Below are 22,487 nucleotides of genomic sequence, written 5' to 3' on the forward strand. Positions count from 1 at the left end.
CTTATTGGGTGGTGGTCTCGGACCCTAACAGGGTAAACAATCAACATCCATGAAAGCAGCAGTTAAGAATTGAAATTAGGAAAACCTGCTCTAAAAGGGTCTCCTAAAGTTCTAAAAAGCAAAGATGTCACTTTGATTACTAAGGTGCAGCTGACTCAAGCCATGGTCTTTTCAACTGCCTCATTTGCATACAAAAAAAAGTTGGATAATTAAAAAGGAATACACAAGAATTTATACATTTTAACTGTGGTGTTATCAAAAATATTGAATATACCGTGAACTGCCAAAATGACAAAACACACTCAGAAGATATACAACCAAAATGAAGTGCTTAGGAACAAATTTAACTAGAGACACAAAAGACCTATACAAAGAAAACTACAAAATAACACTACAAGAAACCCAAAGAGACATGTAAATGGAAGGATATACGTTATGAAAATGTCAATACTACCGAAAGTGATCTACAGTTATAATGCAATCCAGACTCCATCATCATTCTTTAAAGAGATAGAAAAACTAATTAACAATGGTACATGAAAAGGAATGACACCTGCATAAACAAAGCACTACTAAAAAAAGAACAAAACACGATATCTCTCACACCTGACCACAAAATCTACCCTATAGCCATCGGGCTGCTAATCTCACAGTCAATAAATAGTCCAAAACTACCAGCTGTTCCGCAGAAGAAACTTGAGGCTTTCTGCTTCTGTAAAGATTTACAGCCTTGGAAACCCTGTACAGTGTCATTATGAGTTAGAACCGACTCCACAGCACATAACAACAGCAACAGTCAAAACAATGACATATGTCAACAACTGAACAAAATTGAGAACCTAGTTGTAAACATATCCACTGTAGACCGCTGCTCATTGACAAAGAAGGGTCAAAACCCATTAAGTGGGGGGAAAGACAGCTTTTAAAAATAATGTTAGCAAAACTAGATCTGCATTTATAAAAAATTCCAACAGGATCCATAAGTGTCACCATATACAAAAATGAACTCAAGATGATGGAACGAAAACTTAAATGTATAACCTAAAACAATAAACATAATCAAAGAAAAACTAAGAGCAAACTTAGGGAATCTAATGTTATGGTGTGATGTGAAGTGCCATCCTGTAAGTTTCCGACTCATTGCAACCCTGTATAGGGTTTCCAAGGAGCAGCTGGTGAATTTGACTGCCCACCATGTAGTTCAAACTGACCAGTGCTCTATCCCACAGCGCCACCCTAGGGCTCCTCTAATACATAGCATAAATGCTGCATCATGCAGCTTTTCTACCCATAGCCTTGCAACTGCCAGCAAACAATTTTTTTGCCCTGATGGGTCAAGGTAAGAAAAAACGGTAGAAGATGCTGATAGGATGATATGACCAGTTGTACTTTTTAATAGAGTTCGTTACAATTGTAAAAACTTGGAGCTCTTCATATTCTCGGGGGACACCAAGGTCAATTGGCATAACATAATCTACAAAGAATGTTATACCTCCTACTTCGATGAGTAGCGACTGGGGTCTTAAAAGTTTGTGAGAGGCCATCTAAGAGGAACTGTTGTTCCCTCCCCATTCGAAGCAAAGAAAAGCAAAGAAAATCAAAAGTGCAAGGAAACAATAAGTCCAAAGAACCAATGAACCACCAAACCTCAACCTCCATGAACATGAGACCAGAAGGACTAGACATATTGGTCTGATGTTTTTGTTGTTAAGTGCCATCGAGTCGGTTCCGACCCATAGAGACCCTAAATAGGGTTTCCGAGGTTGTGAATCTTTACGGGAGCAGAAAGCCTCGTCTTTCTTCCGTGGAGCAGCTGGTAGTTTCAAACTGATGACCTTGCAGTTTGCAGTCCAATTCATAACCACTGTCCTACCAGAGTTGGTCTGATAAGAGATTGGGAAAACCTATGAGACTATAGCTCTTAGATACCCTTCATGCCTGGAATTGAATTCACCCCTGTAGATCAACTTTCAGCCAAACAGGTCAATAACACCAAGGAGGAATGAGCTCCTTTGAACAATCAACCATTTAAGATCAAAAGGACAGCATTTGTTCAGGAATAACATTCTGAAGGTAGGAAGGGATAAGAAAAAAAAAAAAAATGGAAATAGTACACACAGAGAGGAAGAGGAGAAAGTACTGTTACACTGTGGAGATGGCATTTGTTGTCACAAAACAAAATATGCATGAAATGTTGAATGGAATATCAGTTTGCTCTGTAAACTTTCATCCAAATCACAATAAAAAGTCTCTGATTTTTTTTTTTTTAAGTTTTTATTGTGAATTATGTGATAGTTTACATGGGAGAACATTAGCTTTACATTCTATCTTATTTCATTTCATTGCAATGATTACAATTCCCTGTGTGCATCATCAAACAGCCAAAGGGTACACCCACAAGCCTGCCCCCTGACCATCAACACACAATACCCTCTCCCTCCCAGAGTCTAGAGTCCCCAGCTGCTCCATCTCTCCACGTCATCATCTCTGCCTCCATCTCTGGCACTACTGCTTCTCTGGATATAGTCCCACATTCTGCTCTTCTCCCTTGATGGTCCCAGGATCCTCTGCTCCTGAACTGCAAGATCAGCCACTCCCCTCCTTTTGTTACAAAATGTAACATAACTTAACGTTTGCAACAATCAGTCCTGATAGTAATTATTCACTATTGAACCACAAGAGTCTTATCCCCATCTCCTTTCACCAATCCCATCCAGACAGTTTGGAAACCACTCAGTGTAAAGTCTAACTTCCCCCATACCCTCTGAAACTAGGATCCCTCTTGAAAGCTTGTAAGCCAGTCACTTCATGCCTTTATACCCCCCGCCCCCAATTTTAGGTAGCCAATGTCTAAGTTTACAACACAATGTGCAAAGATCTGGAGTCAGAAAACCAAAAAGGAAGAACATGTTCAGCATTTCTCAAGCTGAGGGAACAGAAGAAAAAATTCAAGACTCGACTTTCATTATTGAAAGATTATCTGGGCAAATTATTGAATGATGCTGAAAGTATGAAAAGAAGATGGAAGGAATACACAGAGTCACTGGACCAAAAAGAAATAGTTAATGTTCAACCATTTTAAGAGGTAGCATATGATCAAGAGCCAATGATACTGAAGGAGGAAGTCCAAGGTACATTGAAGGAATTGTCAAAGAACAAGGCACCAGGAATTGATGGAATAAAAATTGAAATCTTTCAAGAAAGTGAGGCAGCACATGAGGCACTCACTCATCTCTGCCAAGAAATTTAGAAGACAACTATCTGGCTGACTGATTGGAAGAGATCCATATTTGTGCCCATTCCAAAGAGAGGTGACCCAATGGAATGTGAAAATCATCGGACAATCTCTTTGATATCCCATGTGAGAAAAGTTTTGCTCAAGGTAATAGAAAAATGGCTATAATCATACATTGACAGAGAACTTCCAGAAATTCAAGCCGGATTCAGAACAGGAGGTGGAACGAGGGATATCATTGTTGATGTCCGATGGATCTTGGCTGAAAGCAGAGAATATCAGAAAGATGTTTACCTGTGCTTTATTGACTATGCAAAGGCTTTCGATTGTGTGGATCATGACACGCTATGGACAACATTGTGAAGTATGAGAATTCCAGAACATTTAATTGTGCTCATGAGGAATCTGTACCTGGACCAAGAAGCAGTTGTTCGAACAGAACATGGGAACACTTTAAAATTTAAAAAGGTGTGCAACTAGGTTGTATTCTTTCACCATACTTATTCAACCTGTAGGCTGTGCAAATAATCCAAGAAGTTGGCTTATATGAAGAAAAGCATGGCATCAGGACTGTGGAAGACACATTAACAACCTGCGATATGCAGATGATACAACCTTGCTTGCTGAAAGTGAAGAGGACTTTTAAAAAACATTTACTGATGAAGATCAAAGAGCACAGCCTTCGGTATGGATTACATCTCAAGGTAAAGAAAATAAAAATCCTCACCACTGGACCAATAAACAACATTCTTATCAATGAAGAAAAGATCAAAGTTATCAAGGACTTCGTTCTTCTTAGATCAACCATCAACACTCACAGAAGCAGCAGTCAAGAAATCAGACAACATGTTGCATTAGGCAAATCTGCTGCACAAGACCTTTTTAAAGTGTTGAAGAGCAAAGATATCAGCTTGAGGACTAAGGTGCAACTGACCCAAGCCATGGAATTTTCAGTAACCTCATATGCATGCAAAATCTGTGCAGTGAATAAGGAAGACCATAGAAGAATTGATGCTTTTGTGTTATGGTGTTGGAGGAGAATATTGAAAGTGCCACGGGCTGCCAAAAGAAACAATAAATAAATCCATTTTGGAAGAAGCACAGCCAGAGTGCTCCCTGGAGGCCAAGATGGCCAAACTTCATCTCTCGTACTTCAGACATACTGTTAGGAGGGAGCAGTCACTGGAGAAGGGCATCATGTTTGGTAAGGTGGAGGGACAGATAAAAAGAGGAAGACCCCAATGAGATGGATTGGCCAGGTGGCAGCATCGATGGACTTAAGCGTGGCGACAGTAGTGAGGTTGGCCAGGATCGGGCAGTGTTTTGTTCTGCTGTACATAGGGTCGCTATGGGTCAGAACGAACTCGATGGCACCTAACAACAACAAGAAGAATGTCTAAGTTGCCCATCCCTGTCAACCTTGTGTACCGAGAGGTAGGAATGAGCCTCGCTGTAGTGATTCATTCCCTCTTTTGAGCAACCACTCTGTGATTTTTTTTAAAAAACATACAATAATAAAGTTCCTTAGCAGTGAGGAGGGAGACACTTCAGCTCACTTAGTTTGGACAGATGATTAGGAAAGATCAATCACTACATTGGGATTGGTAAAGGCTCAACACAGTAACCACAACAACGCACTCAAACATACCAATGATCATGAGTATGGTGCAGAATTGGGCAATGGCTCATTCTGTTACACAGATGATTCCCATGAACAGGAGCCAATTCAACAGCAAGTAACAACAACAATACAGTGAAACAATACTCAGCCATTTTGAAAAACTAATCGATATGGGAAGATCTCTAAGATCTGTTATTAATTTCTAAAAGGTCCAGGAAAAAGTATGATATCTTTTAGCATATATAAAAAGAAAATACACGTGCATGTTGATGATACATCAAAAATTGTTTGGAACAGTACACAAAATCTAGGAGTTTGAGGAAGGGAAAAGAAGGCAGATACTTAGCTTTTATTTTCTCTTTTTTCATGGTTTGAGTAATGATTATACACATGCATTGTTTTTAGTTAAAACTGCAATATTAAGAATAGGTGGGAAGATGATAAGAATTCAACAACGTATACTACTCAGGACTGTGATGGAGAAGACACAGTAGCTAAGCCATTATGACCTGGTCATAGCCCTGTGATTGTGTCTTGCATTTTCCTGGCAATTCACTCTAAGATGACTAACAGTAGATTTACAGTTTTTTAAAGATCATTAAAATGTGTTATGCAATATTTCATATAGTAATTAAACTATTGTTAGTTATTTTTGTTTATTAATCTATTGCCAGTTTGTTATGTTTTCCACTGATATGACATGTTATAAGCCGTTAGAATGTTTAAAAAGTGGCAGCAGTATGACAAATGTCTATTTGATGAGCTTAAAAGGAAAAAAAATAGCATAAAATTAAGGATAGTATTTAAGAAACCTACAGGATTTCCTTGTAAAACATCTTTTTAATAAAACTTGGCTCTTTCTCATTGGTGAAATCATTACCTAGTTCAGGTTTAATTATCTTAACTAAGCAATGCACAAGCAGATTATTTTTTTTGCCTATTTTCTTACAAATACCTATAAACTAAAACACATTTCCATTCAGTAGATTCTAACTCATAGCAAGCCTCTACAGGGAAGCATATTTAAAAAACAAAGGGGGGGGGGATATAAAGAGATTTATCCAATTTTATTTTAAATACTAGATTAAAGTGGTTTCAGTAAGAAAAGCCTGGATCCAGACCAAGGCTGCACACGATTTACAGCAACACCATTACCTTCCAGATCACTCAATTGTTTGCTGTGGCATAAAATCTCTTAATAATCACAAAGTTTCAGGACATTTTCTCAGCATTTTGTATCTGATATGTAAAAACAATATACAATCCTACCCTTAGATTGTTAGTTCTACCTTTTTCCTTATTGCATAGATTCCCTTACTCAGCATTGACATTCTGCTCAAGCAGTCCCTGTGTCTTTCTCATGCCAACTATTTTATAATTGCATTCATGCATGAGGACCTTCAGCTCATCCTTCATGATTCCCATGCTTCCAGCATTACTGTAGAGACAGCCAAGTTTATTGGTTATTTTGCTCCAATCTATTTTCTTTTTAAATATAAAAATGAAATCAATTATGTTTTCCTTTTAAAAACAAAATCAATTACGTTTTCCTTTTAAAAACAAAGAGCTTTTTGGTGAATTGCATCAAATTGGCTTTTGTTTTTCTCCCTAGAGTCTCTTGTTAAAAATTCTCTGAATCAGTTTCATTTGATTGTCTTCCCCTTTTTAAAAGTTCCCAAATTACTTGAGTGACAATTATTTAATCTCCACCTCTACTTTACCATGCATTTTAAGTGACAGGACTAGAAACATCCATATTTGAATACTAATGTGAAAGAAAAAAAAAAAAAAATTCAAAACTCCCAAACTATCACCTACTAAGAAAAGCAAGAAAAATGTTTCTTGTGAAAATACACAATAAGAACAGTCCTATTTACTACTATACAAAATCAATAAAAGTGACTCATAAACATATGAAAATGTACTCTTCTTCATTAGTCATCCTGGAAATGCCAACCAAATAAGACTCTAAATAATATAAAAATATACCAACGTTTTTTATCAGGTTTACCCAGACCTGCTACCAGAGAGGTATGATTTCACCCCTTAACTCACACAGGAGATTAGAGACATGGAGCCCCCACCTCCACCCATCCAATGACTGCTCAAGCCCCCTACCACAATCCTTCCCCAACCTGGTGTCCCACCCAGCACACCTCCCTCCTGTAAGCTTCCCACTTCCCACTCCACTCCCCTGGTGGCCATAGGTGCACTTCCATGTATCAAGCACCATGCTACCATTGCCCCTTACATCTGTGAGGCACACCCCTATGGGATACATGATGTCCAATTGTAACCACTGAGATTGTCCATCCACACTCCTATGGAGTGGCAAAAGCATGGACCACCACTTCAGCAGCACCACCCTTCACCGCCTCCTCACTCCAGGGACCAGGCACCGCTCCCACTCCCCCTTCACAATTCAGAGCAATCAATCTCTGCCTGCAATCCACATTGCACGCACCCAAAGAACAGGTGCTGCGCCCTTGCTGCCTCCATGGTCAGCAGTACCACCCCTGGCACCTTCACAGTCAACAGTGTGCATCCATCACCCCGCCACCTCTGCACACACTGATGTGTACTCCTCTGTGGCTTACAGCACCCACCTCCGCCACACCCCCAGTTGGCCTGGGCCCCAGGTTCCTGCAGGAGCTCTGGTCTTTGGTAGTGCTTGTGCTGGTGCAATGCCACTCATGTTTTCTTTCTTCTTGGTTCTTCCCTTTCCCCTACCAATTTTTTTTTCATTTTCTTTCTTTTATTTTTGCCCATCAATCAGAAGCCAGAAACCTTACCCAGACATACCTAATGCACCTGCTGTGCTACCCACTGAACAAGTGCCACCACCAGCTCTAATAACACTGGATCGATGACAGATGATGCCAACACATGTTTGACTAGCCCTCAGCTGCTCTAAATGACCTGAGACTCAAGTCTGCACTCAAATCTACTATTAAATTTACCCAGAGCCAAGTAGGGATCACCTCAGTGCTGTCAAACAACAGACCAGAATAGCATTCCTGTTCTACTGTTCAGATATATTTCAAAAAATAAATAAAGGGGTACAGCAAGCCAACATACAACAACCAAATGAATACAATAATACCACAATGTCCGAGAGAAAACAGACAACTTCAAATCACACATTGTTGTTGTTAAGTGTCATAGAGTCGATTCTGAATCAAAGTGACCCTGTATAGGGTTTCCGAGGCTTTAAATCTTGGAGACAGCAGAAAGTTTCATCTTACTCTTGTGAAGCTGCTGGTGGGCTCAAACTGTGGGCCTTGTGGTTCACAGTCCAGTGCTTATCCTATGTTGCCACCATGCAAACACACACACAAAAGACAAAATGGCTCAAACAAGTGAGTAAAATACAGGGCCAGAAAATCTTCTAAAGAAAGAAACTGTATTGAAATCATCTGATAAACAGTACAAAAGAATTATATTTAGGGTCCATCAACATATTAAGAAAAAGTTCAAGGAAAATAAAGACAACACCAAGAAAATCATAGACAAACTCAAGAAAAACACAGACAAACTAGGAAATTTCAAGAAAAAAAAAAAAAAAAGACAAAATAAAAACTTAGAAACCATATAAAAACAGCAACTAGGAATCTAATCGATAAATACTTGGTTGTTGTTGTTAAATGCCGTTGAATTGGTTCAGACCCATAGCAACTCTGTATAAGGTTTCTGAAGAGCAGGTGGTGAGCTTGAACTGCTGACCTTGCAGTTCAAACCAACTTTGCATTAACTCACATCACCACACCAGGACTCTAGATAACTACTATATTAGGGAAGTTTCTTCCAACAAATATTTAGAAGATTTCTCTGTACTTCTTTTGTGTGTGTGTCTCCTTTTTCTGAAATACTGATCACACATAATTCTTAGGTTTAAATTTTGTTTTTCATTATTTTATTGTTTCTCTAACAGATGAGTTATAGGAACAATGAACAATAAGATGACAGAGTTGTCTTCAATTTTGTTAATTATGCCTTTCATTGATTATTTTTATTCCTTTTTTCTTACAATGCTTTATTTCTGAATTTTTTTGAAGACAAATCTCTCATCTTAGTGTTCATTGTTCCTAAAACTCATCAGTTAGAGAAACAATAAAAGGATAGGGGGAAAAAGTGAAGCCTAAGAACTATGTGTAATCAGAAAAAAAAAGACACACACACTCAAAAAAAAAAAAAAATGCTACAGAAAAAACTACTTAATATGTATTGGAAGAAACTTCCTTAATATCATGAAAGATGAGAAGATACACATTCAAGAAGTTCAATGAACCCCAAACAGGATAAACTGCAAAAGAAAATCACCAAAACATAACCTAATCAAATTTTCCAAAACCAAAGACCAATAAAAATGAAGTTACCTACAAAGGAGAACTAACAAGTTTAAGCTATGATTTCTTAGTAGAAACAATGCAGGCAAGTAGGCAATGGTATGGCATATATAAAATACTGAAAGAAGAAAAATTGTCAACCTATCTTGCCAAATTATCCCTCAAATACAATGGTGAAATGTAGACATTCCCAGAAACACAGAAACTAACTGAATTTGTAAGACAGACCAACTTTAAAAGAAAGGCTAAAAGTAGTTCTCTGGACAGAAAACGAATAATGGTAGACCACAACCTGACATTAAGACTCATGATATATTGCATACCCCTTCTAAATGGGAACTAGATGAGGATGTCCTTTATCACCTCTCCTATTCAATATTATAAGGAGCTCTGGTAGCGTAGTGGTTATGAATCGGGCTGCTAATCTCATGGTCAGCAGTTCGAAACTACCAGCTGTTCTGTGGGAGAAACACGAGGCTTTCTGCTCCTATAAGGATTTACAGTCTCAGAAACCCTGTACAGGGTTGCTGAGTCAGAACCAACTCCATGGCACACCACCACCACCACCAATATTATACTGGAAGTCCTATACTGAACAATAAGGCAAAATAAGGGAAATAAAAGGTATTCAAATTGGCAAAGACAAAGTAATGATATGGTCCTATACATTAAAAATCACAAAGACTGAACAAGAATATTACTAGATCTAATAGAAGATATCAGCAAAGTAGCATGATACAAGAACAGTACAGAAAAATCAGGTGGATTTCTCTACACTCACAAAGAGAACTCTGAAAGGGTAATGAGGGAAACTATATCATTAACAATGGAAACACAAAAAATGATGTCCAAGGGTAAGTAAAAAATAATACTATAAAATCAGAAACTATTATTAACAAAAAAAAGTCACAATGTGAAATTATTGTTTCTTGATATATCCTCCATCTAAGACTACAAACTTCTGAAGTCGGTGTTGCCATTTTTCCAATCCTTTTTTTAAAAATTCTGCACTCCACGATTTACATCATGTAAAAGTAACAATTTGGACATCCTGAAGGAGCTCAAATAGTGTTCTTTTTTTGTTGTTCTTTTAGGTTTGGTAACAAAAAGAAGTCTGAAGAAGAGAGGTTCTGGACTGTAGAGGGGATGGGTTCAAGTTTTCTAATGAAATTCTGGTAGGACAGTCCTTGCTACCTAAGAAGAATGGGCAGATAACTTGTGATGGAAAAACATTCCTCAGTGCAACTTCCATGGCCTTTTTCTCGCCAATGCATGTTTTTTAAACCAATGCATTTTTTGAAAAACAACTTCTTAATACATCTCTGTGATTCTCCTGTGCCCTTGAAAAAACTCTGCCAAGATTAACCTAGTGGAATTCCAATAAGCACTTGCCATAAACTTCTAAGCTGAGCTCTCTGACTTGAATTTAATTGATCCAGTAGATACCCTTGGAAGGCACTGCTTTGATTTGACCTGTTTTTGAAAACACACTAATGCAACTAATGTTGTTACAGGCTATCGAGTTTAGGCGCTGTCATGTTGGTTCTAACTCATAGCAGTCCTGTCTAGGGTTTCCAAAGCTGTAAATCTTTATGCGAGCAGAGAGTCTCATCTTTCTTGTGGAATGAGTGCTGGGTTTGAGCTACCAAACTTGTTGCTAGCAATCTAGTACTTATTCTACAGTGCCACCAGAGCTCCTGTTTTGACTGGAACTTTTTTTAGTACACTCTAATGAGACTCTAAGGAGCTCTGGTAGCGTAGTGGTTACGAATCGGGCTGCGAACCTTAAGGTCAGCGGTTCGAAACTACCAGCTGCTCTGCGGGAGAAAGATGAGGCTTTCTACTCCCGTAAAGATTTACACCCTCGGAAACCCTGTACAGGGTCGCTATGGGTCAGAACCGACTCGACGGCACTTAACAACAACAACAATGAGACTAAGACAACTGAATTACTGAAAGAATTTTTCTACCATCAATCACTGATCACAGAGACAAACAAGCACATTTTGTTTGCAATAAGCACATGCATGTAAGAATTGGAACCCTAGTAGCAACATTTTGTGATTTAGCCTTGTATTACTGGTGGGTATGTAAATTGGTACAGCCAGTGAACAGTTTGGTGGTTCCTCAAGAAAGTTAAACAGAATTGCCATATAAGGCAACTCCTCTGCTTCTAAGAAGCCAGGGTGGCATAGTGGGTTAGGGAGTTGGGCTGTTAACCTCAAGGTCAGCAGTTCAAATCCACGATTTTTCTCCTTGGGAAAAAGATGGGACTTTCTGCTCCTGCAAAGGTTTACAGCTTAGGGGACCCTATACAAGGTCGCTCTGTCAGAACCAACTCAACAGCATGCAATAGCAGCAGCATTCCACTTCTAAGTATATACCCCAAAGAACTGAAAGCAGGACTCAAACAGACATTTGTACACCACTGTTTACTGACACATTCTTCAAAATAGCCAAAAGGTGGAAACAACCCAAATTCCATTAGCAAATGAAAAGATAAACAGACTACGGCATATCCATATGATATAATATTATTCAGCCATGAAAAAAGTTCTGATAAATACTATGACATAGATGAGCCTTGAAGACATTATGCTAAGTGAAATAGACCAGATAGAAAAAAAGCTATTCTATGATCCTACCTATATGAAATACCTAGAACAGGCAAATTAATAGAAATAGAAAGGTGATCAGAAGTTACCAGGGCATAGGGAAAGGGGAAGGTGGGGAGTTATTGCTTAATGAGTATAGAAACTCTGTTGGAATGATGAAAATGTTTTGGAAAGAGATATTGGTGAAGATTGCATAACATTGTGAATTAATTCATTAATGTCACTAAATTATACACTTGTTATTGTTAAGTGCTGTCAACTCGGTCCCAACTCATAGCAACCCTATGTAGGGTTTCCGAGGACAGGCTGGTGAGTTTGAATGACTGACATTGTGGTTCAAACTGACCCTGAGGTCAAGTGCTTATCCTACTTTCATGTCATATATATTTTACCACAATAAAGAAAATTTTAAGACTGAATCACTTTGATTAATTGTAATGGGTGGTTTTGAGAAGGAAGCAGTCTGGCAAACCCAAGCGCTTTCAGGAGGAACTTATCTGAAACTTCTAACTAATTGTGTAGAAGATGGAGGCAATACTTAGAGAGTTGCTTTATTGACCATGTGAGAAACAAAGTACAAATCTTAGGACCTATGGAAGTGATATGATTTTATTATAGCTGTGAGTATTAACTTAACAATTTGACATTGACATTCCTGACTCTGGTTTTTGTCTTATCGCTGCATTCAGGTGTGGCACTTCAGGATAAGCATTGGACTACTAATCACAAGGTTGGTGGTTCAAAACCACCAGCGGCTCTTCAGAAAACTTATAAACGATCTCTAAGAGTTAGAACTGACTCTATGGCACTTAACAACAACAATGACTGATTAATCCTGTCATAGAAGCTCCAGGATAAGAGCAGAAAAGGTTACACTCTCCTCTCAACACAATGCCAATTGTTGCTAAAATGTCTTCAAGTCAGTTCACCCTGTATAGGGTTTCCGAGGAGCAGCTAGTAGGTTTGAACGGCTGACCTTGTGATTCAAAGTCCAGTGCTGATCCTGGTTGGATCCCATGAGACCAATACTTTGCTTGTTGTTGTTGTTAAGTGCCATCAAGTCTGTTCCTACCCATAGCGACCCTGTATAGGGTTTCCAAGGAGATGCTGGTAAGCTTAAATGCTGACCTTGCAGTTCAAACAACTTTGCAGTCTGGCATATTGACACACAGTGCCACACCAGGACTCCAATACTTTGCTTGGGAAGATTCAAATTAAGAAAAGTGGACGACTTGGTTCTCTTAACTTCTTTCCCTTAAAAACAACTTTCTTGCTATTCATCAGTATTTAGATTAGGAGAAAGGACTAACACTGAAGTTAGAGGGGAAATATAAAGCAGGAAACAAATAGGGCTGCTCAGAATTGCACTACCAGTTCTAATGAAGCAAGTCCGAAAGCACTAAATAAGAAAAGAAAAAAAATTTTTTTGACTAGTCGCATGCACTTATTTTGTTCCTTTCAATTTTGGCAAAGTAGCATTCAGTAGTTAGATTATGTATTTTACCTTCCAAGGACTTTAGAAATCAGTTACCAACAAAGAAAATCTTTTAGTAACCTCTTTTGTCATTAAAAAAAGCAACTGAGCACAAGTGTTTCAATGAAAGTTATGATGAGCGAAGGGTCTAGCAGACTTACATTTGTCTTTTAAACAAGTAAAACAGATAGGACTTCATTTATACTCCACTGAAATGAAGTTCTCAGAAATTAGAACAACGATAATACTAGGGAAATTAACACAGGAAAACTAGACTGTTTCTCATAATATGTAACACAAATGTTTAAACTGTTGTTACATGGCCTCCAGTCAGTTCTGACTCATAGTGACCCTATGCACAACAGAACAAAACATTGTCCGGTCCTGCACCATCCTCATAATTGCTGTTACATTTGAACCCAACAAATGTACATAACACACATACAGTAAAGACATTATGGAGATACATAACTATTGGTTTCTCCAACTTAAACCACATTTGCAAACTTGCATTCACTAAACAAATCATTTACTTTTATTTTAAATGTCATTTCCCTTTTATAAAATTAATTTTTATACAACTTTCCAGAGGTACATTTCAAAATATTTTTAGTGACTTATTCTAAAATTAGAGTCCTGGTGTGATGCTGCAGAATAAAGTCCTGGACCGCAAGGTCAGTTTGAGCAACAAGGTCGGCAGTTCCAACTCACCAGCCACTCCTTGGAAACCCTATACAGGGTCGCTATGAATCAGAACCAACTCAGCAGCACTCAACAACAATTTTGAAATTATGCTTTGTGGAGACTCATTCCCAAATATATCTAATAATATTTAGCACATTTCACTTGGGAATCAAAATTCTATATTTATTGGAAATTACTTGTTCACTTATGTAAAATGTTCAATTCATCAGAACTAGAAACTCAAAGTGGGAGGAAGATGAGGCTATCTGCTCCAGTAAAGATTTACAGTCTCGGAAACCCAAAGAAACTGTTCGACTTTGTCCTGTTGTTGAAATCTACTCTATTACTGTGAGTTAGAATTAACTTGATGACAGTGGGTTTGGTTTTGGTTTTGATATAAGTTCAAATAATTGAAATACAAACAAATATTGGCATAAACCTATATTCATGGAAATTATCAGGCATATTGCTGAATATGAACAAAAAGGCAATCAGTTTATCTTTTTATCTCTTGTTGTTGTTCAGTGCTATTGAGTAAGTTCCAATTTCTATGATTTCAGAGGAGCAGCTGGTGAGTTTGAACCACCGATCTTACAGTTCAAACCTGACCTTGTGGTCTAGTGCTTATCCTACAGCACCACACCAACATTCTTTATTATCTCTTGTTGTTGTTGTTGTTAAGTGCTGTAGAATCAGTGCCAACTCACAGTAACCCTGTTAAGGGTTTCCGAGAACCGGCTGGTGAACTTGAACCATCGGCATTGCAGTTCAAACCAACCTTAAAATCCAGCACATTAACCTGCAGTACCACACCAGGAATCCTTATTATCTTTTAGCTATATAAAATGAGAAACTGGAATTGTTTTGGCTTTTTCCCCTCCCAATAATTTTATGGTTTCTTCATTGATGACTTATCTCCATCTCTCGCTATTTTACATATAATGCAAGAGCAGTCTATTTTCAGTCATTAACACTGAAGTCTGCCAGAAACACTTTGAATTAATGAATCTCAAATATTTGAGCAATTCATTCATTCTTACTACTTATTTGTTGGACAGATTTCAAGCATTAGTCTGATTTAGTAGGTCTCTTACTATAGGTATCAGAGGCAAATGGTGAAATCAGAATTGGATTTCACCATTTCTGACTAATGCATTTATCACAATGGTCCATTATTTAAATAAGCCTGTCTCTAGTAAAACTGACACCACTTATGTAAATCTATCAGATTAACAAGTAGCATCAAAGTATGGGCGGAAAAAAGGATAAAAGAAGCTAATACAAAAAATACGATTCCTACTACTGTTGTGTTATGAATATAAAGCCTTATATAGGCGCTTTCTTCCTCCTACCTCCAACTACCTACAAAGAAAACTACAGAACATCACCACTAGCTTATTATGAACATCACTAGTTCTTATGAGAAGTCCAGGGAAAAAATTCAGATAGCTGGGGACATGTATAAGAACAATTGCACTCAATCCTCACTGATTCCGCCAAATCTATTTGACTAGGCTAATACACTTTCATGAAACAGATCGACTTCAATGTAAAGCCTAATAAAATTAAATATAAATGAGTTCTTGAGGGAGTTAAATCAATGGACTACAGAGCAACTTCCTGATTTTGCTCTGATAACTTGTCATTCTCACCAGCAGTAACACATTGCTAAAGTGGAGGTAAAAATGTGGCATGACAATGATAAAAGAGGAGGGCAAACAAAACTCTAACAAAACCAACTGCAAATTTTCTGTGCATACATATGAATATACTTGCATATATACAACCTCTATATATTCTATAAACAAAGTTTGTAAAAACTCACTTTTCATAAATGTTACTGTTCCTTTGTACAAAAACAACTAAATATTTTCAATGCTTCTTTTAACATGAGTTTAAGTGCACTGTTTTTAAAGAATAAGTGATGGATGAAATGTCCTCCTATTATTAATTAAGTTATATTTGAGGATAGTTCAATGATTCAAAGCATACCTCCTGGTATCAGAAGGGAGTTGAAACAATGACTACTAACAGGCAGGAAAGCTTCCTACTCAGTAGCATGAACTTTCCCACTTTCCCCCCTTTTAATTAGCCACACTGGATGTTCATCTAATACTGTAGATATCTCTGGTCTGCCTAATGAAGCAGCATATCATCTGCTGTTGAAGATCACCTTTGTCATGCACATTCTCAGTTACTGTGGCTGAATGTGGACCATTCTTGACCTACTGGAAGATATTCACAGCAAGGAGTGCAATGAGTGAAATGCATTTTAGTAGGTTTCTTACACATCTTTCCTAAGACTGTCATTCATTATTGACAAGTGATTCTTCCAAGAAAAAGTTTTCCTGACAGAACGTGGCATGACAATTATATCATTCTAATATGGACATACACACACACACACACACACACACACAAAATCAACCAAACTAGACACAGTATTCTTCCTATTTCCGTCATTTCTAAAAGCTACTTAGCTTGCTCAGATTTAGCCAATGATGGATGAATATTGTGATTGTAGAACTTTACTTTTGAACAAATAAAAGGCTTCATGTTACAAACTGTGCTTACCTCTGCACTCCTTACAACACTTGCCGTCCACATACGTAAGAGCAGACTTCACTGGGCAGTCAGGAATCGGGCAGACTAAGATTTCACATTGGATGGTTCCATTCTGAGAAAAAAAAAAAAAATTAATTTTCCAAATTGTAGTTTGATTGTATTCCAGTCTTTTGGAATTGGCTTCTTAAATGTCAACTTTTCACTTAAAATGTCATAAATACCACAATTCTCTTTGGTCATTTTATTGTAAACTACATGATTACAAATTAGATTTTAGCATAATAGTTGGTTTTTCCCATCTTCTGCCTAGTCACTGACCCCAACTAAGTTATAGTTCTGTCACCTACGGTAAGCAGATAAGGGCAGAGGTGAAGGGAAGGGCAGGAAAAAAGTAACCTAAGAGCTAACTTGGGGCGTCAAAGTTTCACAAAGGTTAGTCCATAGAATGTTGTTGTAGTTCTTAAGTTCTGTGGAATTGGTTCCAGCTCAAAGGACTCTGTATAGAATTTCTGAGCTGGGTTTGAGCTGCTGACCTTTTAGTTCCCAGTTCAGTGCTAATCGTAAAGAGTCACAAAAAGAGTCTAGTCCAGAAAATAAGCACCAACAAACCAGGAGATTCCTAGAATACTAATGCCATAATGCAAGGTGCAACCATGGAGCCCCGAAAGTCCTCCATGGATATTTAAACTGGGACAGGTATGGCAATGTAGGAGAAACATTGGACTGCTAACTACAAGGTCCATGGTTCAAACATACCAACCACTCCTTGGAAACCCTATGCAGGGTCACTGTGAGTCAGAACCAACTTGATGGCACTTATCAACAGGCACTTATCAAGAGGCAAGGCTGCTGACCACCACAGGGAGGTGTAAAGCTGACCACCACAGGGAGGTGTAAAGCTGACCACCACAGGGAGGTGTAATGCTGACCACCACAGGGAGGTGTAAAGTGGCCCGCATAAATTTGCAAGGAATTTGATTCCTGAAGGTCAAGAACTCAGGATTTCCTAGTCCTTTTATGGATGTCACTCTACCACATTAGCATATTGTACTCAATTTGATCTTTAATAGGCTTTTCTCTATCTTTTAGTGCTGTCTACCTAAAATGTGTAAAGGAGCTCTGGTAGCATAGTGGTTACGAATCGGGCTGTGAACCTTAAAAGGCCAGCAGTTCGAAACTACTAGCCGCTCCGCGGGAGAAAGATGAGGCGTTCTGTTCCCGTAAAGATTTACAGCCTCGGAAACCCTGTACAGGGTCGCTATGGGTCGGAAACGACTCGACGGCACTTAATAACAACGACAACAACCTAAAATGTGTAGGTATATAATATGCTCCTGAATAGAAGAATTCATACATATAGCGCAAGTGTGAATACATGGTCATCTCAGAACTACCTTTTTATATGTGTGGTATTATCTTTTGAATTGACTGTTAAATGTGAGGATTCTTTAAAAAGGTTAATTTACATAGAACTCTTGACTTCTTTCCAGTCAAGCAGCTTTAACAGATGAGTTAATGTGGAATTTAAAAGTTTAAACCAAACTAATTGTGAACTTTTCTTTAAAACAGTACATACATACACATTTTTAAATAATAATCTATTCTACTTTATTACTAAACAATTAGAGAAATCTCATTTACTTAAATTCTTATATTGCATTTTATTCTATTAATAAACTATTGAAGATACTCTGTTTATTTAAAAGTCATTTGTTTATATGGCTTTCAATCCAGTCACAACATTGAATGCTGCATATAATTTAGCTTCATTAAAATGCACTAATAAAAACATGAAGTCACACCTTCTGGAAATCTTAAGGGTAACAGGAAAGAATCCTTTTAGGAACCACCTTATTGTCTTAATTTAAATTGCTAACTTTGTGTATGTGTATATACACTTAAAATTTATAACATTCCTAAACTATAGTTATCTTCATAGGCTAGAAAGTGCTTTTAGTAATGCAACACACAGTTCCTTACATTTGACCATGTCTGCTGGCACTTTCATTTTGGGTCTTGTGGAAATTAATCCTGAAATTTCCCTAGTTACATTGTTTTAATAAAGTTTAAAGACTGAGGTATCTGAGTTCCCTTAGTCTGACTCAGTGGAAACCATACCAGGCATGTGCAGTTCTTGCAGCCGTCTGTCCACGACTCAAATTCTCGGTAGGTGGTTCCCTTCATGGTACAAGTCCTTTCACAATAGCACTGGTCCAGTCTATTCATTCGCTGTTCAGCCCGAGACAGCTGTGGCACAAAGGAAGCAGTTCACAGTGTTCACCATTCCAGCAACACAGAAATGCAAAACGGGCCAGTAGGCATCTAAATGGTTTTAAGTGTACAGCAGTAATGATGGCTGAGCACATCAGCTGTTTGTTTAAGCCTTTAGGAGTAAAGAAGGGTTTTCTCCACTCCCCACTTTTTTTTGGTGATAAAATTGCTCCCTGCCTTTCAAATAATAGAATCAATTGAAACCTGATTTAAAATAGCATCATATGCTATGCAGAAAAACATTTTCTATTTAAAAAAATATTTATGAATATTCCCACTCAAGTGCAAAATAAAATTTTAAATTCATATTGTGCAAAACATAAATCATATAATATAACATTTGGGTTACTGGCAATTACTATGCAAATTGAAAACAGTTTATGACATTATAGGTACCTGATATGTACCTATGGAATTAGCGAATAATCCTAAAATAGTAACATTGTGATAGCAAGTACTACTAGATGGGGCCATTTCCTTGAAACAACTCTGGTGTCCCTATTCTTTCCAATCTCTCCCTCACATCTTTGTAATGAAAAACGAAATAATGAGAAATAATAGTAAAAGCTAAACAAACAAATAAATCTTGTTGTAGTGAGCAATATAGAAACCAGGTAATCTGCCTTCTTCCTGATTTACTGAATCATTTGTTATGCAGATGGTTGGATATTTACAAGCCCTTTTCTTGGGCAGGGATTTAGATTCAGTGACTGCTAAAGAATACAGCAAACAATATAGTAAAATAAAATTTTCAAAGGTGAACATCTGTGGTTACAAAAAGAACTATGAGGATCCTCAAGAGTGTTTGAGTTCCCCCACTGTGTTTCTGAGTAGTTTTACCTTGGCTGATGTTTTGGCTAAAATGTCTTGCAGCTCCATGATTTTCTGTACAAGTCCATGGAAGTCATTGCAAGTTGGACAGGCTGGAATTAGAAACATTACATTGGTCAAGTTGTATTTATAAGGAGTTCAATCCGGTTAAGTCTATGCTGACAATTAATATATGGGAACTCCAGTTTCAAACTGACATTGTGGACAAAATTAAGCAAGAAGCAGACATTTCATCACAGTATAAGAACTAATAGACTTACTGCGATTAAGATCAGGGCACTGGGCAATAAATCCTTGGGGCATGACAAGTAATTGCACATCCTGCATTATACCCTGTATGTGAAAAATAAAAAAAGACATATTACTTTCATCTATCCCAAATTATGCTCAACAGTCAAGTTCATGAAGGAAAACATTACAGGATAGACGACTCACTAAAATCCCTGAGAGAAGAGACATTTTCAGTACATTACTTCCACTTCGTATCAAAAGGAAAGAAATACATCAGGCAAAATAGATGATTACCCATGTATTCTGATTGATAATATTTTTAAAGCCTTAAGATTAAATGCCAAGATATAATTAAGAGGGAATAGTTGTGTTGTTTTGAGATGTTATTTTTAGTTAGCCACCAAAGGCTTGCAAATGACCTTTAAAAAACAACCTGAAAATCAGATCTGGTTTCAGCAACACTGAAACTGATATTAATTTTAAATTAACTGCAATCATCAAAATGAAAAGAATAGAAAAAGAGAGTCATGAAAGTAATGCTAATTTGAATATTTATCACTTTTCAGTTGGATGTTTCCAAACTAATTTCTCAATTCCAAAAGGACAATAGATTTATTAAACAGCTGCAGCAAGATATAATCAAGAGTCCTTAGGAGTACAAAAAGTTTAAAGTGAAATTTTTTTTAAATGCCATCCAGAAACAACCCATTTTACACAGGCCACATCACATGTTTATAGGCAGAATTTACATGCATCCTTAGTCATTACGTTATAATTAGCTCCAGCTTTCTGAGCAAAGGCCAAATGGTAGCTGAGAAATTATCTCATCAGACACACTCCAGCTGTCCTTTCATCTACCACCCCTCTTCCTCCCTTCATCAATTTTATATATTTTCTTCAATTGAGATTTCACTTTATCCCTTTTAGAAATGCAAACAGAATGCCCTCTGACAGGGATGACAAAACCAACATACTGTGAAAGCAATTCTGAATGTACTTATAAAGATTTACCAGTCAATAGTGGCCTATGTAGGAGCACGGTGGCACCACACAATAAACAGGGGACTGCTCGGTTCAAGCCTGCCAGCCCCTCTTTGGAAGAAAAATGAGACTCCCTGCTTCCATGAAGATTTAAAGCCTCAGAAATCCTAGTCAGGGTCTCTATGAGTCAGAACCAACTAGACGACACTTAACGACAACTGGCCTTATATATCTTGTATATGTCAATATGGTTAATGGTAGTTGTGTGCCGTGGAGTCGTTTCCAACTCATAGCAATCCTTAGAGTTTCTGAGGCTGTAAATCTTTATGGAAGCAGAACAAATGCCTCAACTTTCTCCCGTGGAATGGCTGGTAGATTCGAACTGCTGACCTTAAGGTTAGCAGTCTGACTCTTAACCACTACACTACCAGAGCTCCTTAATCTGGTTAATAGCTTAATAAAAAATATGTCCGTGTCAATGATATTTGAGTATGTTGATGTATTTTAGGATACTGAGTAGCATTTGCTTAGTTTGCTGTCTGCTTGGGTTTGAATTGAGAAGGCAAACTTTGTAAAAACTCTTACTATCTGGAAACAACAACATAGAACCATTGCTACTATGATAGTTGTATACTATGTACCCTGTACAAATGACTTTGTTGGGTACCAGCCACAGATTGAAAAAATAAAAATTATGACCAGTAGTTAAGCACAAATTGTTTTTGAGAAGGATGCTGAGGTCATATCCAGGCTCTATGTACAATGGCTAAATATCTTTGTCTCTTCAAGAACAGATGTTTGACATACAGCATATGTGCTATCCCTTGTCTGAAAAACAGCATTCATCTTTGAGAATTTTCAAGCATGAAATAAAGTCCCCCTCTTTGCCATTTACTAGTTAGATAGCTTTGGGAAAGTTACTTAACCCCTCCAAGCAGATTTATGCATATGTAAGAGGAACAAAATACCCTCTATGAAAATTAATAATGCTAGGATAAAATAAATTATTGCATGCACATGATACATAGCAGACAATGTGTAAAAACAGTTTTAAAAGTATCTTTCTAGGACTATAAAGTTTGCTTACAGCACAATTTTGAATTTACTGGCATCCAATTTACTAACCTGGGCATCCATGAATGGGACACATCACTTAGGATTTATGTAACAACCATTCCTTGAGCTACTTCTGTATTTCAGGCACTGCCAGTCAGATGGCCTATAGAAACTGCTTAGTGGTTATTGTTGTTGTTGTTAAGTGCCATCAAGTCAGTTCCAGGTCATAGTGACCCTGTATAGCATTTCTGAGGAGCAGCAGATGAGTTTCAACTGCCAACACTGCAGTTCAAACCAACCTTACAGTCCAGCACATTATCCTGCAGTATCACACCAGGGCTCCTGCTTAATGGTATCATCCCCAAGTGGCTTCCAGATCATGGAGCATACCTGCCACACCCTAGAAACACCTCTGGTCATAATAACTGGAAGGTAATGGTGTAAAAATGATTAAACTATGGTACTTTGGAAGAAGTGCAGCCGAGAGCTCCTTGGAGGCCAGGATGGCCAAACTTCGTCTCTCATACTTCGGACATATTGTCAGAAGGGACCAGTCTCTGGAGAAGGATATCATGTT

At 37.8% G+C, this 22,487-nt stretch overlaps 1 protein-coding gene across 3 annotated transcripts in view; it reads right to left on the minus strand.

Moving 5' to 3' along the window:
• The window catches only part of NELL2 (NEL-like 2 (chicken)), a 646,329-nt gene that overhangs the window by 428,086 nt on the left and 195,756 nt on the right, over positions 1-22,487 (minus strand). For all 3 annotated transcript variants that reach the window (XM_006865319.1, XM_006865320.1, XM_006865318.1), the window contains 4 exons: positions 19,903-19,975; positions 19,652-19,734; positions 18,659-18,787; positions 16,550-16,652 (listed from right to left, as the gene is read on the minus strand). In XM_006865319.1, the coding sequence (XP_006865381.1) occupies positions 16,550-16,652; positions 18,659-18,787; positions 19,652-19,734; positions 19,903-19,975 (388 nt within the window). The remainder of the gene's footprint in view (positions 1-16,549; positions 16,653-18,658; positions 18,788-19,651; positions 19,735-19,902; positions 19,976-22,487) is intronic.

This window comes from Chrysochloris asiatica, unplaced genomic scaffold (genome assembly GCF_000296735.1).
Source record: "Chrysochloris asiatica unplaced genomic scaffold, ChrAsi1.0 scaffold00077, whole genome shotgun sequence".
Lineage (NCBI taxonomy): Eukaryota > Metazoa > Chordata > Mammalia > Afrosoricida > Chrysochloridae > Chrysochloris > Chrysochloris asiatica.